Source organism: Sturnus vulgaris, chromosome 20 (genome assembly GCF_052056855.1).
Source record: "Sturnus vulgaris isolate bStuVul1 chromosome 20, bStuVul1.hap1, whole genome shotgun sequence".
Classification (NCBI taxonomy): domain Eukaryota; kingdom Metazoa; phylum Chordata; class Aves; order Passeriformes; family Sturnidae; genus Sturnus; species Sturnus vulgaris.
This window is the reverse complement of record NC_142262.1, coordinates 718,505-731,831: the sequence shown is the minus strand read 5'-3', so window position 1 is coordinate 731,831 and position 13,327 is coordinate 718,505. Positions and strand designations below refer to the sequence as shown.

Genomic DNA, 13,327 nt, shown 5'->3' with positions numbered 1-13,327 from the left:
CGGGGGGCTCAGCCCGCACCATTCCCGGCTCGCGGGGGGGGGCTCGGGCCGCTCTCCGTCCCCCGCCAGCCCCGGTTCCGCCCGCGCACCCCGGTACCGGCACCGGCACCGGGCGGGTCCCGCTGCGCTCTCCTCTGGCTGGGCAGCCCCAGGCCGGGCGGACGGGCGGGGCCGCCGGCCGGGCACAGCCCCTCGGGCAGGGAGGAGCGCACGGGCGGCGGCAGCGGCTCCGCGCAGGGCCGGGAGCGGCGGCGGCGGCGGCTCCGAGCCCGCCCCGGGCCGGGCAGCGCCGGGAGCTTCCCCAGGCTCGTCTGTGCCGGTAAAGCGGGGCCGGGCCGGGCCGGGGGCGACAGGGGGTGGGGGGCCGAGTGATCCTGTATCGCTGCCCCGGGACCCTCGGGACCCCCGGAGCCGGCACCGGGATCCTGCCGGTACCTGGGCAGGTCCGGGTTTGATCCCGCTCTTTGTCCGCCCTTCCCAAGCTGGAGCCCTGCGGAGGGCGGCAGGAGCGGGCGGGAGCTCCGGGAGAACGGGATGGTACCGAGGATCGGGATGGTACCGGAGTTCGGAATGGTATTCGGGAGAACGTGATGGTACCGTGGATCGGGAGGGTACCGGGGGTCGGAATGGTACCCGGGAGAACGGGATGGTACCGGGGATCGGGAGGGTACCGGGGGTCGGAATGGTACCCGGGAGAACGTGATGGTACCGGGGATCGGGAGGGTACCGGGGATCGGGATGGTACCCAGAGGTCAGGATGCTGCCGGGGGATGGAAATTCAAATAGTTCTTAAACTTTCTGTTCTGTTATTTCGGTGCGGCTCCGTGCACTGTTTTCCTTCCTTTTGGGGACCCGGTCTTCTCCCAGGTGACCCCAGCATCCACCTGAGCCCTGTTACCTGTGGAGAAGGTGGATGGAGGATCGTGGGCAGTGGTTTGATGAGCAGCCTCGGGATGCTGCAGGCAGGGCTTGTGGGGTGCTGACACTCTGTAAAATAACTCGGCTGCCTCCTCTGGGACATCTCCTTTTCGGATCTCCGGCTGGGAGCTTCTCTTGCAGAGGTGTTTTGTTCTTAGTTGCTACTCGGAATAGGAAGAAAAATGAAAGTCCAGGGTGTGCGAGTGGCAGGGATGATGTGTGGTCTGATCTCTGTCATACTGAGAGCAGAGTTTGCTCATCCCCTGAGCTGTGATCCAGACTCCTGGGGTTTGAGCTGCTGGTTTTTGAGGATCGAGTCCTGAGAGTGTTATCAGGACACAGCAACAGGATGTTGGAAATAAAAAGTCATAAAAGCATTTCCTGTGGCCCGAGCAGTGCAGATCAGTGACATGAAAAGCTGGGAAATCAGGGACGGAGGGACGTGTGGCACACACAGTGTCTCAGTGACAGCGTGTGCTCTCCGTCAGTTTGGTGCTGGGGATGGGTGAGTTTTGTTTGCATTTTGTTTGCTTTTTGTTTGCTTTCTGATGCCTGAGCAGGTGTGGCTGAGAGCAGCCAGCCCTGACATGGCATTCCCTTTCCCTTTTCATCTCTTGAGTCACAGCCTTGCAGGATTCAGGCTGCTGGCCCTTTTTTTACCTTTTTTACCTTTTTTACCTGCTCAGCTGAGATGGTCCCGCTGTAGCGACTGCATTTGGAGCTGTGGAGATTTTGGCTGTTCCCTTCCCTTTGCTCTTACTGCATGAGCAGCTGCTGCTCCAGCAGGGCAGCAATGAAAGACTTTTTGGTGACCTACATAATTCTCCCCATGAGATGGGATGACTTCAGAGTGGCTCCCCGTGGTAAAAGCTTCTCCTTGATTTGGCTGGATCTTCAACTGGCTCCAGCGTAGCGAGGAGTTTGGAAAGCTTTTCTCTTTTGATTCCCAATGTCGAGGTATTGTAACACAAAGGGAAGGTGGTACAGGGGCTCTCATGTGCTTGTAGAGGAGTAGAGATCAAGTGAGTGGCCAGCTGAGAGTGGCACAGCAGATCCTCCGGGGGACTGGGAGGCAGCTGAGTGCTGACTCCAGGCTGCTGAACTCCAGTGGTTCTGTGCTTGAGAGTTCCAACCCCGGCATTTGCTGTTCCCAGGAGGGGAAAGGGGCAGCAATCCGTGCAGTGTCTGAGCCCCACCACCACAGCAACTGTGCACTCCTTAAATATATAAAATTAAATTCCAGTTATTAAGGGCAAAAAAGAAAACGAGCCTGTTGCGTTTTTCTTCCCTAAGATATTTCATGCTTAACTGTGGTGCTGCTGTTTGACAGCTCCTGTTTCTCCACCGTGCCCAGACACGCTGCAGGTCTCACATTTCACTAACAGAGCCCTGCAGCTCAGCTTATGTGACTTGTAAAGCTCTGGAAGTGTCACACAGTGAATGTGCCCTGGGAGCAGGAGCACGGGAGGGCTCAGCTCTGAGAGCTGCCGGCTCTGCTCGGGGCTGGGCTGCCCCCGGTGCCCCCAGACCCACAGATGTGCCAGCTGTGCCAGAGTACATCCCCCCAGGCCGGGATACAGGAAGGAATCTCCAGCCATCAGAGGCTGCAGCAGCAGGTGCCAGGTGAGGTGCAGTGTGCCAAGGCAAACAGGATCCTGTGGATGGCTCCTGAGCAGGGAAGGGCAGCACTGCAGGAGAGAGCAGCCAGTGCCAGTCTGGATGCTGCTGGCTGCAACTGGACTGGCTCTGTGGGAGATTGCAGGAATTGGCTCCCCAGCACTTTCTCACTCATGAAGCTGAGAAGTGCTGGCACCGACTGGGAGAGCAGCCAGGGCTGTGTGAACAGACACAGGAGCTGGAGCGAAGATTTTTAGTGGAAACAGTTGATGTGTGGGAGAAGAAAATGTGTGTGTGCTTAATAAATATTGGCACTCAGCAAGAGCTTATCAGCTAACGCAGTGCTTCAGCTTCTGGAGAGCTGAGCTGGCTCTGCCACACTGAGAAGAATCCCTTCTGATCAGCAGATAAATATGAAATTAATAAGAAAAATGGGTTTTTTTGAATGGTGCTGATTTACTGCTGCCTGAGCTGTGGGATGGTTCCTGCTGCTTTCCCGAGGCAGTTCCTGCCTCTCCCCATGACCCCAGCCCCACGGATTGTGTGTGCAGATGTTGTCCCACATGGAAAAGGGCTGAGAATAGAGCAAACCCTGCAGATTTGGTCCCTGTTATTTGCTGCTTCGTGTTGTATGAACTCCTGTCTTTTAGGGAGGAGGAGCACTTTCCCAAGCTGAATTTCAGGGGCTTTTGGGGTTGTATCAGTAGACCAGATGACCTTCAGAGGTGCAGTCCAGCATCTGGTCCCCACTGGGGCTGACTGGGTGTTTATTTCTGTGGCCTTTGAAACCCCAGCCATGTAAATGGCCCCTTGAGGTTCCCTGTTGTGCTGCACCATTGTCCCAGCTACTGGAATGACAAAATTAGGTATTCCTTGCCACAGTTAACTGCCTTACAACTTTTGTCCTTCACCGACAACTCTTCCTTCCTTTGGCCGTGACAGTTCCCATGTGTGAAGATTTTAATACATTTCCCTCACTTCTGTCTTCCCTTGGCAATCTCTTTCCCTGGCCCAGATAACTCTTGTCACCCTCCCCGAATCTGTCCTGTGACTTGCATCTGTTTTTCATTAATCCTGCAAGCAAAGCTACAAAGAATTCCCTGGCCTGTGAGAACAGTGAAAGGATTGAGTTTCCTGGTGATATTTATATATCCCAGTGTGTCTGGCTGCTGTCTGCAGCACTGCAGTGGTCTCTGATTTCTGATGTGCAGCTCTTCTGCAAGACAAGTCCAACAGTGTGAATTTCTTATTCCAAACCTTTTGTCTTTTTTCTGGTTTCCTCTTCCCAGCCCTGTGTGTACCTGCAGCTCTGTCCACCTGCCCATGCAGGCAGTGCTGAACAACAGGTGTTCTGCAGGATCAAAGCAAACTTTCCCTTTAAATTCCTCTGCCTTTCCAGGGAGCAGCTTTTGATCTTTAGCTGTCACTTTGTTCTTTCTGTGCCTGGTGAAAGTTCATTACGTGGTGCCTGTGTTGGCAGAGCCATCCTGACCCTCCCCTGCCTTCCTGGGAGCACCCAGAGAGCTCAGCAGGACATCACACAACCTCTTGTTTGTCCTGTGCCTCTCCAGCTCCTGTCCCTGTGTTTCCTGAGGAAGCAGCACAGCCAGCTGGTGCCTCCTCCCTCCTGTCCACCCGCTGATTTTTGGGGTTCTGAGGAAGTCGCTGACACGGAGGAAGGTCTGTGCTGCTGTAGCCAGTGTTGTGCTGACAGGTGACCCTGCCCAGGTGTGCTGGGGGCCCAGGTCTCTGGCCAGGTGGCTCCACATCACTGCCCCTGACTGCCCTGGCCCTGTTTGGAAACAGCATGTTGTAACTCGGTGTGGGGAAGGAGAAGTTGCACCAGAATTTACTGTCTGTTCTTGCAGGGTGCAATGAGAGGAAAGGTGATTTGCTCCTTAAATGTGATTGAGGCAAATGGCTTTCTGCCAGGTGTGACCCAGAAACTGTGGATTTTGGCAATGTGGACAAGAATGAGCTTAGAGCTCGACTGGTGTTTGTTTTTTGGGGCTGAGACATGAGGATCCATGTGTCTGGTGCTAGAAGGAGACAGGAGTGTGCAGGACTTTGAACACTTGCTGGTACAGAGCAGGGTTGAGGCTTCTCCATCAAGTCCCAGCAAAGGCTGGAATGCAGAAAGTGCCTCTGCTGTGATTCGAGCTGACAAATGTGGCGATTGCCACTTAAGCCAATAGTTTGTCCTTTAATGAAGGCTCTGTCAACAGCTTGGCAGTCTCATTTGCAGTCCTGTGCATGTACCAATATGTCAGAGGCAGGACAGCTATTTTCCTTCCCTGCAGCCCTCACTGCCCTTTGGGAAATGCCCCTTTGCCATTTCTGCCCTCCTGGGCTGGCTGGATTTGCCATCCAAACCAGATGAATGAAATCAGAGCTGTTCAACATTAGACAGTGTTTGCTTAGGCCTTTAGGTGTTTCCTCAGAAGATGCCCCAGGCCAGGGCCTGTCTGTTTTATTTTCCTCTCTGGCTCTTGTGGCAATGCCCTGCAGCCCAGTGTGGCACTGGTCCCCAGTGGGGCTGAGCCCTCCCCAGGCCTGGGAGCACGGCTGTGTGTGGGGTGTGCTGGGTCACACTGGCCTGGTCACAGCAAGCTGGGCCATGGAAACACAAAGGAACAAAAGTAGGAGTTTCCTCTTCTGCTGTGTTTTTGGCAGAACAGAAACTGCTGTGGTTCTGGTGCTTCCCAGCTGGGGATGGCTGCAGGGAGCCTGCTCTGCACTGGGGTTGCTTTATGTGAGACCCTCCTGCTCTTCCAGCACGTCCTGGTCCATCTGCTGAATGCTTTATAGCATGGGTGACCCCTCTGTGTCCACTGCAGAGCTCCTCATCATCAGCCCCAGCCAGCAGCACATCTCATTTGAGCACAGAGATTATTTAGGGGTGAGCTGGAGGTTGTACTCCACAGTTCTGTGAAGCTCTGCATGGGTGAAGTGTTTGCCTTGAGTTGGTGTGCCATGCTCTGTGTCCAGGCTCTGCCTTCCCTGGTGAACACGGGGCTTTTGAGCCTTATCTCTGGCATGGCTCTATTTAACCATCACTGCTCAAAAGAACCCAAACTAAAGCCAAAAACAACCTCAAAGAAAAAATCCCAACCCCGAAAACCTCAAACACACAGAAATGGCAAGTACGAGATGAAGTGGGTTTGATTGATGTTGTTTTTGGAGGTGCTGTGGCTGGAGCAGCAGCCCCATGTGCAGTGCTGTGGTGTCAGTCATTTTTGTGCTGAAGGAACCTCTGGATGAGCTGTGGCTCTGTGGCATCCCCAGGTCAGTGACACACCAGGCAGGTCCACACACTGAGCTGCTCCCTCTGGGGGGATTTCAGTGCCCAGCGTTGCTGTTCTGTCTCCTCTCCACAGTTAACGTGGGGGGCTTTGCTGCCTTCATGTTTCTTCACTGCAGAGAAAAATGTCCTGGGATTCTGTGCATGAGCACCTTTGGAGCATGGGGGTGATGTTACAGATGCACAGCATTTCTGTGGGCTCTCCCTTGAGGTGTGGACTGATGGGAGTCTTGTCCCCAGACAGTGGGTGGCACGTGCTGTGCTCTCGTTATTTTGGTTCTCACACTATTTTTTCCTCCTTCTTGGCAGATCTTCTGAATTTGGCTCCTGACTAGAGCTGACAGATGATGGAAACATTTTCCTGGCGATGTCTCTGGGGCGACTCCTCCGTCGAGCCTCTTCCAAAGCGTCCGACCTCCTGACCCTGAGTCCCAGTGGTGGTGGTGGTTCCTCCTCTGTGCTCGATGGGGAGATCATCTACTCCAAGAACAATGTCTGTGTGCACCCCCCTGAGCTGCTGCAGGGCATTGGGGAGCACCACCCAGGTGAGGGGGTGTTGCAGACACTGCCCATTCTCTCTTTTGCTCTCTCCTGGGTGTTGCTTCTATCAAGTTCCACATCTTGAGCTCTAAGAAATGAAGAAGTGCCAGTGGGGACAGGGCAAGGCAGTTTTGTGGAAGACTCAGGGAAGCCATCCACAAGCTGATCCATCAGCTCTCTTTTTAGTAGGAAGATTAGTGGTATTACTCCTTTCTTTCTCTTCTGGTCCAGCATGGATTTACCTGGTTTTGTAAGTCCTTTTGTGCAGTCAGAAGCTGTCATGTGAGGACAGTAACTTCTGTTGCTCGTTCATGTGCAGGGATTGTTCAGGAAATCCAAATATCCTCTTGTAGCTGTCACTGCTGGAGTGGCCTCAGCAAAAGGAAAAATCCAAAAAGCCTGAAGGTGGCTACTTGCACTGGAGTAAATGAGAATAAATCCTACTCTGTCCTTTTATTCTCATCTGTTCCTGTGTTCTTTCATGTTCTCATCAAAGACCTGTGGCTCTTGGCTTAGCTTCACAAAATGAATTATTCTCTAAACACTGATCCTTGCTTTCCTTTTGGTGTGGGTGACTTCTTTTTCCATTGGCTTCCCATAAAAACTGTAACCCTTTAGCTACACTAAGGTAAATATTCTTGAGAAATCCATGTTCACCTGGCACTTGAAACTGTTTAACTAAGAAACAGTAGAACTTTTTCATGTGGGAACATATTTTATAATTTACTCTTGATTAGTAAATCTGTCCAGGAAGTCCAAGTATTTGCATGTCATTTCTCTGTTCAGTTAGGCCAGAGGAATTCAGGCTGTTCAAAGGCCACATGCAGACTTGAAATGATTTGCAAATATTGAATAATGCTGAGCAACTCCACAATTCTGTCCTGGTAAATGAAAGGGTTTGTTTTGCCCACGTGTAGTGGTAGTGAAGCAGGAGAAATCACGGAATGGTTTGGGTTAGGAGAAACCTTTAAAGATCATCTCCTGGAAGGGTAAAAGGAAGACTCTAAAGATCCTCCCTGCCATGGGCAGGAGCAACTTTCACCAAACCAGGTTGCTCAGAGCCCCATCCAGCTTGGCCTTGAACATTTCCGGGGATGGAGAGATGGGAGGAAAGGGAAATGTCAGGGTTATGCAGTTCCCTTAGAGCTGCGTGTCACACCTGGTGCTGCTGTGCTCTCTCTCAGGCTACCTGTGCTTGTACATGGAGAAGGACGAGCTGCTGGGCACCACGCTGATCCTGGCCTGGGTGCCCAACTCGCGCATCCAGCGGCAGGATGAGGAAGCGCTGCGCTACATCACCCCCGAGAGCTCCCCCGTGCGCAAAGCGCCCCGAAAGCGCGGCCGCCACGGCCAGGGCTCGGCCACAGCCCGGCCCCCGTCCCCCCCGGAGCACAGGGGGGCTCTGACCCTGCGGGGGGACGAGGTGCTGGCGGTGTCACAGCTCGCGAGGGATGGGGAGAAGCTGTCGCAGAGCGGCGCCCGCCCGTCCCCGCAGCCGCCCCGCAGCGACTCGGGGACCCTGTCCACAGTCAGCTCCCAGGAGGAGCACAACAGGTCGGAGGGCACGGAGGAGGGCCTGGACTGCAGGGAGGACGAGGGCTCCTTGGAGCTGTCTGCTGATGATGTGAGCAGGGACAGCACTTTTGACTCTGATTCTGATGCCTTCTCTTCCCCCTTCTGCCTCTCTCCCATCAGTGAAGCCCTGGGGAAAAGCAGCAGCTCGGTGTTCCTGGACAGTGAAAGCAGGTGAGTGCATCCTTTCTCTGGTTTCTGGGTGCTGGGTGCTGAGCCTGGACATGCTGAAGGAAGTTGAGAAACTTCACGGTGGAATTGAGCTCAATGTCCTGTCTTGCTTCAGACTCCTATGGAATTTACAGGAAACTGTCAGCCAGTTCTGCTTCTGCTCACTGAATCCTGACCCCAAACATCCAGGTCTGTGTATACTCTTTCAGGTGAACTGTCTTGAGCCCTGGAAGCAGCGTTGCTAAATTAAACGGGTCCTTTGTTGGCCTAATTGGCTCTGCTGAGGATCTGAGCTTGCTGCTTCTCGTGCAGAGCCACATCAAAGGGCCTGGCTGACTTCCTGAGCCATGGGCACCTCTCCGGGCCCTGTGCTGACACGAAACCTGCGTGTGGGAGCTTGTTTTGCTGCTTTTCACAACGTGGTCCCACTTCACACGGATAAATATTCATTCTTGCATGTCTAACCTGGGTGGTTCAGTCAGTGCTTCTCGGTGTCACCTGCAGTGAACTCCACACGGGGAAGTAGGGCACCTTGGCAAGGGAATACCGAGCAGGAGCACACCTGTACAGCTCCCTGGTTGCATACCCTGTGGTTCTGACCTTCTGGGCCCTGCCCTGTTGGTGTGTTACTTGTTTCCATCTCAGGGAGGATGGATGTGCTGCCTTCCTGAAGCACCATGGGGCTGATTTTTAGACTACAGCTCAACTTTGAAACTACACCTGAAATGAGGAGAAAGGAGTTCTCCTTTGTGCCTGTCAGCAATGCACAGACTGCACTGACAGATTTTGCCTCTATTTACGGGCTAATCTCAAGCCCAGAGAATGCCAGTAAGAACGAGGTTTGTGAGGAAATACCCTAATGGATTCAATTCTCTCTGGATATTTTAAACCCTTCTGTGAGGTGATGTCAGACTTTGTATCGGCTTTGCACTCAGGATGTGCCTGGGATTTGCTGGGCTTTAGCTCTGCAGCACCTGTGCAGTGGGGTGAGTGGTGGCTGTCCCATCCCATCCCATTCCATCCCATCCCAAGTAATAAAGTCCAGCCTTTGCCAGATCAGTGGGTGAGAGAAACACGAGTGAAAGGAGCCTGTCCTGGCATCTTCTGTCCTCACAGAGGCATTGTGAAGCTCAGGGCTCTAGAAGGTGTTATTACCCCACTGTAGTGTTTGGAAGTGGGAAGAGCATGTTCAGAATAACATCGTGGCTGCTGAAAACCAGGAGGCTGAGCTCATCCTGGGGAAACCCCAGTGCTGGCTGGGCCACAGCCCACGTGCTGTCCCAGGAATGCTGTGGGCTTGGATTGCTCCCACGAGGAGCTGGTGCAGGAGGGTCCCAGGCAGCGTCCAGTGAGTCAGGAGTGTTGTGGTTTAACTGTGCTGCAACACTTCTGCTCTGAGCTGCAAATAGTGTCAGGAAAGGAAGGAAATATGGTTTGTTGCATCTTCTGTGCCTTGTCTGTGAATTCCTGTGGCATTTCCCTGCCCTCTGCCGGCTTTTCCTCACTGCTGCTGGAGCCCAGACAGCTCCAGCCAGGCAGAGCCAGCTCTGCACACACAGCTCAGGGGCCTGCTTGGTTTCGCTCTTTTTTCTTCTTTTTTAACTCCTGTGGTGCCAGTCTGAAGCTTCACACAGTGCACGTGACACTCATAATTGGCAGCAGATTAATAAAACAGAGCTTTTGTTGTTTGGGACTTTTGACTTGAAAGGATTTTGTCCAGTGTGTGTGGTTTTTGTGCCAATTTGTTCTTCCCCATTGAGCCGCCTTCCATGGAATCTGCAGGATCTTACAAGCTGTTGAGTGGGAGATTTTGCATAGAATCCTTTGCAAAAGTCTGGTCAAAAAGTTTCTCATATTTCCTGCTTTCATCTCAGCATTTTGGGGGACAGGAGATGCTGTTTTAGAAGTCACTACAAACATGAGAACAGCTTCCTTGTTTCTTAAGGGTTTGTTTTGGTTTGGGTTTTTCTGCTGACTGCTTCCCTTCTGAGCCAGAATTGGAGTGGGAACAAAGTTTGTGCTGCTGGCAGATTGTTTGAGCTCTCTTCCCTCCCCACCTCCCAGTCCCCACCTCCTCTCTGCCAGGAGGAACGACTGTTTCTGGTTGTTTCCTCTGCGCTGGGGAGTTGCTGCACAGACAGCTCTGCTCTTCCCTGTGGTTGTTGCAGAAGCTGAAGGAGTATGTTGCATTTCAGTCCAGCCAGCTTCCTGTGAGATTAGATATCCTCAGAAATGGAGAAATGGGTCACTGTGGAAGAATTGGGATGTACACTTGGCTCAGATGAGATCAGGGGCTCGGCGAGCTGCTTGGCAGAATCTGTGTGTGACCAGGAGTCACGAGTCCCTTCTGCCTCTTGGAGTGTCCCTGAGGAGGTGGCCTGGCCACCTGGGCATGAGGGAGCCACAGACAGTGCAGTGTGTGCAGGACAAGGACAGGAGGAGGAGGGAGGGAGGGAGCCCTGGAGTTGCACAACGAATAAGTCAGTTGTAAGTCACTGGTAGAACATAAGGAAATAAAAACATATCCATTGTTTTTTTCCTCTTTGCTTCTCAGCTTGACAGGCTGCCAGGGATCCCATGCAGTGATGGATGCATCCTCCTCCCATTTACACAATTCCTTGGGCTGGGAGCAATGGGAGTGTCCCAGCACCAGCATGAACACTCTTGCTTCTCTCTTTAGACCAGCCTGGCACACTGCTGCAGGGTGCCCTCATCCCTCAAGGAAAGGTGGCCTTTCTGTCCTGGGCTTTGTGTCCTTCTTAACTCTGGGGACTCCTCAGTGCTCCCAGCACGTGGCTCCTGCAGGAGGCAGCTGGTGTGGGGAGTGCCTGCATTGGTGGCAGCTTTGCCAGGGTCTGTGTTTCTGTGGAAAAGGAGGGATTCTGGAAATAAAATCATTCCATTCTGTGCCTTCCCTCCCCTGTCCTCGTTGTTTGTTGGCTGTCAGGAAATGTTTGTCTTGTGGCCTGAAGGACACAAGTTCAGGGCAGCTGCTCTCTGTGCCCAGCTCTGGCTCGCTGCTGCCCTGGGAAATTCCTCTGCTTCCATTTTCCCCATCAGTAAATTGAAACTAAAAGGCTTTTGTTACATCCAGGCAACCAAACAGCATCTGACACCTCTGTAATGCCCATCCACTGATGCTGCTGGAGTTATTGAACTGCCCATGACATCAGATCTATACAGTCAGTTGTGGAAGCACTTAGTGCTCTGTGGGTGGGGTTTGGTTTGGTTTGTGCCAGAGCGATCCCTGGATAACAGGAGTTTCCATGGGATTGCTGATATCTGACAAGCGTCACAACAGTGCTGAAGATTCACTCACTTCACCTTTGGGATGTTGGCCAAAACAGTCAAAATTTGGACTGAGGAGCCTCAGTGTTGGAATTGTATGAGTGGAACTTGGGGCAACATCTGGCCAGAGGCTGGAGCTCCACGAGCAGCCCCACAGGTGCTGGGACAGAGGCCAGCAGTGCTCCCACAGCTCAGGCTGGAAAGGATGAGCAGCAGCAACGTGGTCAAGGTGGAATCAATGCAGGAAGGAAACATCTTTCATGAGACATCGATCGTTTTAGCAGCCAGTAATAAAAATAACGAAACGCTGTCATAATGGAGCTGGATGATGGTGAGTTCTCAGGTTCTTCAGCAGACATGAATTCATATGGCAGATCGATCACAGACAGCCCAGGCAAAGCTCACAGCACAGGCAAAAACTCCTTTGGCGTCGCAGCTGATGCAATTTTTAAGGATGTGTTGCACATCCTGTTGTTAAGTCGCTTCCCAGGAGCTCATCAGTAAATGAGCTGCTCTGGGAGCAGTGCAGGCATTGCATCATCTTGTTTTGGCAGCTCACCTGAAGGGCTGAGAGCCATTCCGACCTCTGCAGCTAAAACAGGAGACAAAATTATAAGGGAAATGAGCTGAAATTAGTGTGAACTGGCAGGAGCTCTGGAGTCATCAAGAGATTGGGAATTCATCACAGTTTTAACAGAAGTGATTAAATTGGAACCAGGGGAGTTGGTCACAGACTTCAAAATCTCTTGTAACTTCTTGCAGCATCTCAGTTTTGAATGATTTCAGCCCTGGGGAAGAGCGAGGAGGGTACCTGGTCCAGGCTTCAACTCCCCAGGACTTACCTGAACTGATGCCACTTATAAGACAGTGAAGCTCCTCATTCCATTTGTACCCAAACCCATGCCTGGGAAAAAACATCCACAAAACTTTCTTCCATCAGAAGGATGGTCCTTTATCCCTTCTGTTTGCTTTGTGGGGTCAGGGTAAGCTTCCCTAAGGCAGGCGTGGTCTGTGTGGAGCCGGGCACTGGGAAGGGGAGCTGGCCTGAGCCATCAGCAGCACTGCCTGATCAATTAAAGTTGTTCCTGACTGCAGAGCTGAGAAGGTTGGACAGATCCAAGAGATTGCAGAGGCATACGGCTCTATCTTGCTTTATATAAATATTTGAACAGCAAGAACATTAATTATAGCAGGTTTGTTTCTTCCCTCTGTTGGGTTGCTGCCAGATTTCATTGGAAGAAAATAGTGACAGCTAACTTGGGATCAGGAATTGCGGCTAAGGGGGTCTGTGAAGCTCTTTATTTGGGATGTCAGGGAGGGAGTGAGAGCTGGTGGTCCCAGGAGGGAGATCCCAGGGCCAGGCAGGGGCAGTGAGGAGGGGACAGGGGGGTCCCCTCTGCCCCCCAGGGGCACTGGGCTGGTTCAGATGTGCCCAGGACAGTGGGGAAGGCCTGAACTCCTGCTTGGCACGCAGCTCCGTGGGCAGGGCACCGTGGCTTTCTGTGGAGCCGTGGATTGTGGCTGCCGTGGCTTTTTTGTGGCCTGTGACCGTGGGTCGCTACTATGGCCTGTGCCTGTGAGTGTGACCATGGCTGTGAGTGTGACCATGGCCTGTGCTTGTGAGTGTGACTGTGACCATGGCCTGTGACTGTGACAATGGCTGTGACCATGGCCTGTGCCTGTGAGTGTGACCATGGCTGTGAGTGTGACCATGGCCTGTGCTTGTGAGTGTGACTGTGACCATGGCCTGTGACTGTGACCATGGCTGTGACCATGGCCTGTGCCCGTGACTGTGACAATGGCTGTGACCATGGCCGGTGCCTGTCCCTGTCCCGGTGCCTGTGGCCTTGACCATGACCTGAGCCGGGACAGTGACCGTGGCCATGACTGTGGCTGGAGCCAGGGCAGTAACCGTGCCCG

General features: G+C 53.0%; 1 protein-coding gene across 4 annotated transcripts in view; it reads left to right on the top strand.

Moving 5' to 3' along the window:
- Positions 1-209: 209 nt before the first annotated feature.
- Positions 210-13,327, top strand: part of TBC1D16 (TBC1 domain family member 16) — a 29,981-nt gene continuing 16,863 nt past the window's right edge. For 2 of the 4 annotated variants that reach the window (XM_014887520.2, XM_014887518.2), the window contains exons 1-3: positions 210-319; positions 6,146-6,381; positions 7,561-8,122. In XM_014887520.2, the coding sequence (XP_014743006.1) occupies positions 6,204-6,381; positions 7,561-8,122 (740 nt within the window). In that variant the 5' untranslated portion in view covers positions 210-319; positions 6,146-6,203. Of the gene's footprint in view, positions 320-4,199; positions 4,216-6,145; positions 6,382-7,560; positions 8,123-13,327 lie in introns of those variants that run through there. The other 2 variants (XM_014887521.2, XM_088176391.1) reach the window with 2 other exon arrangements.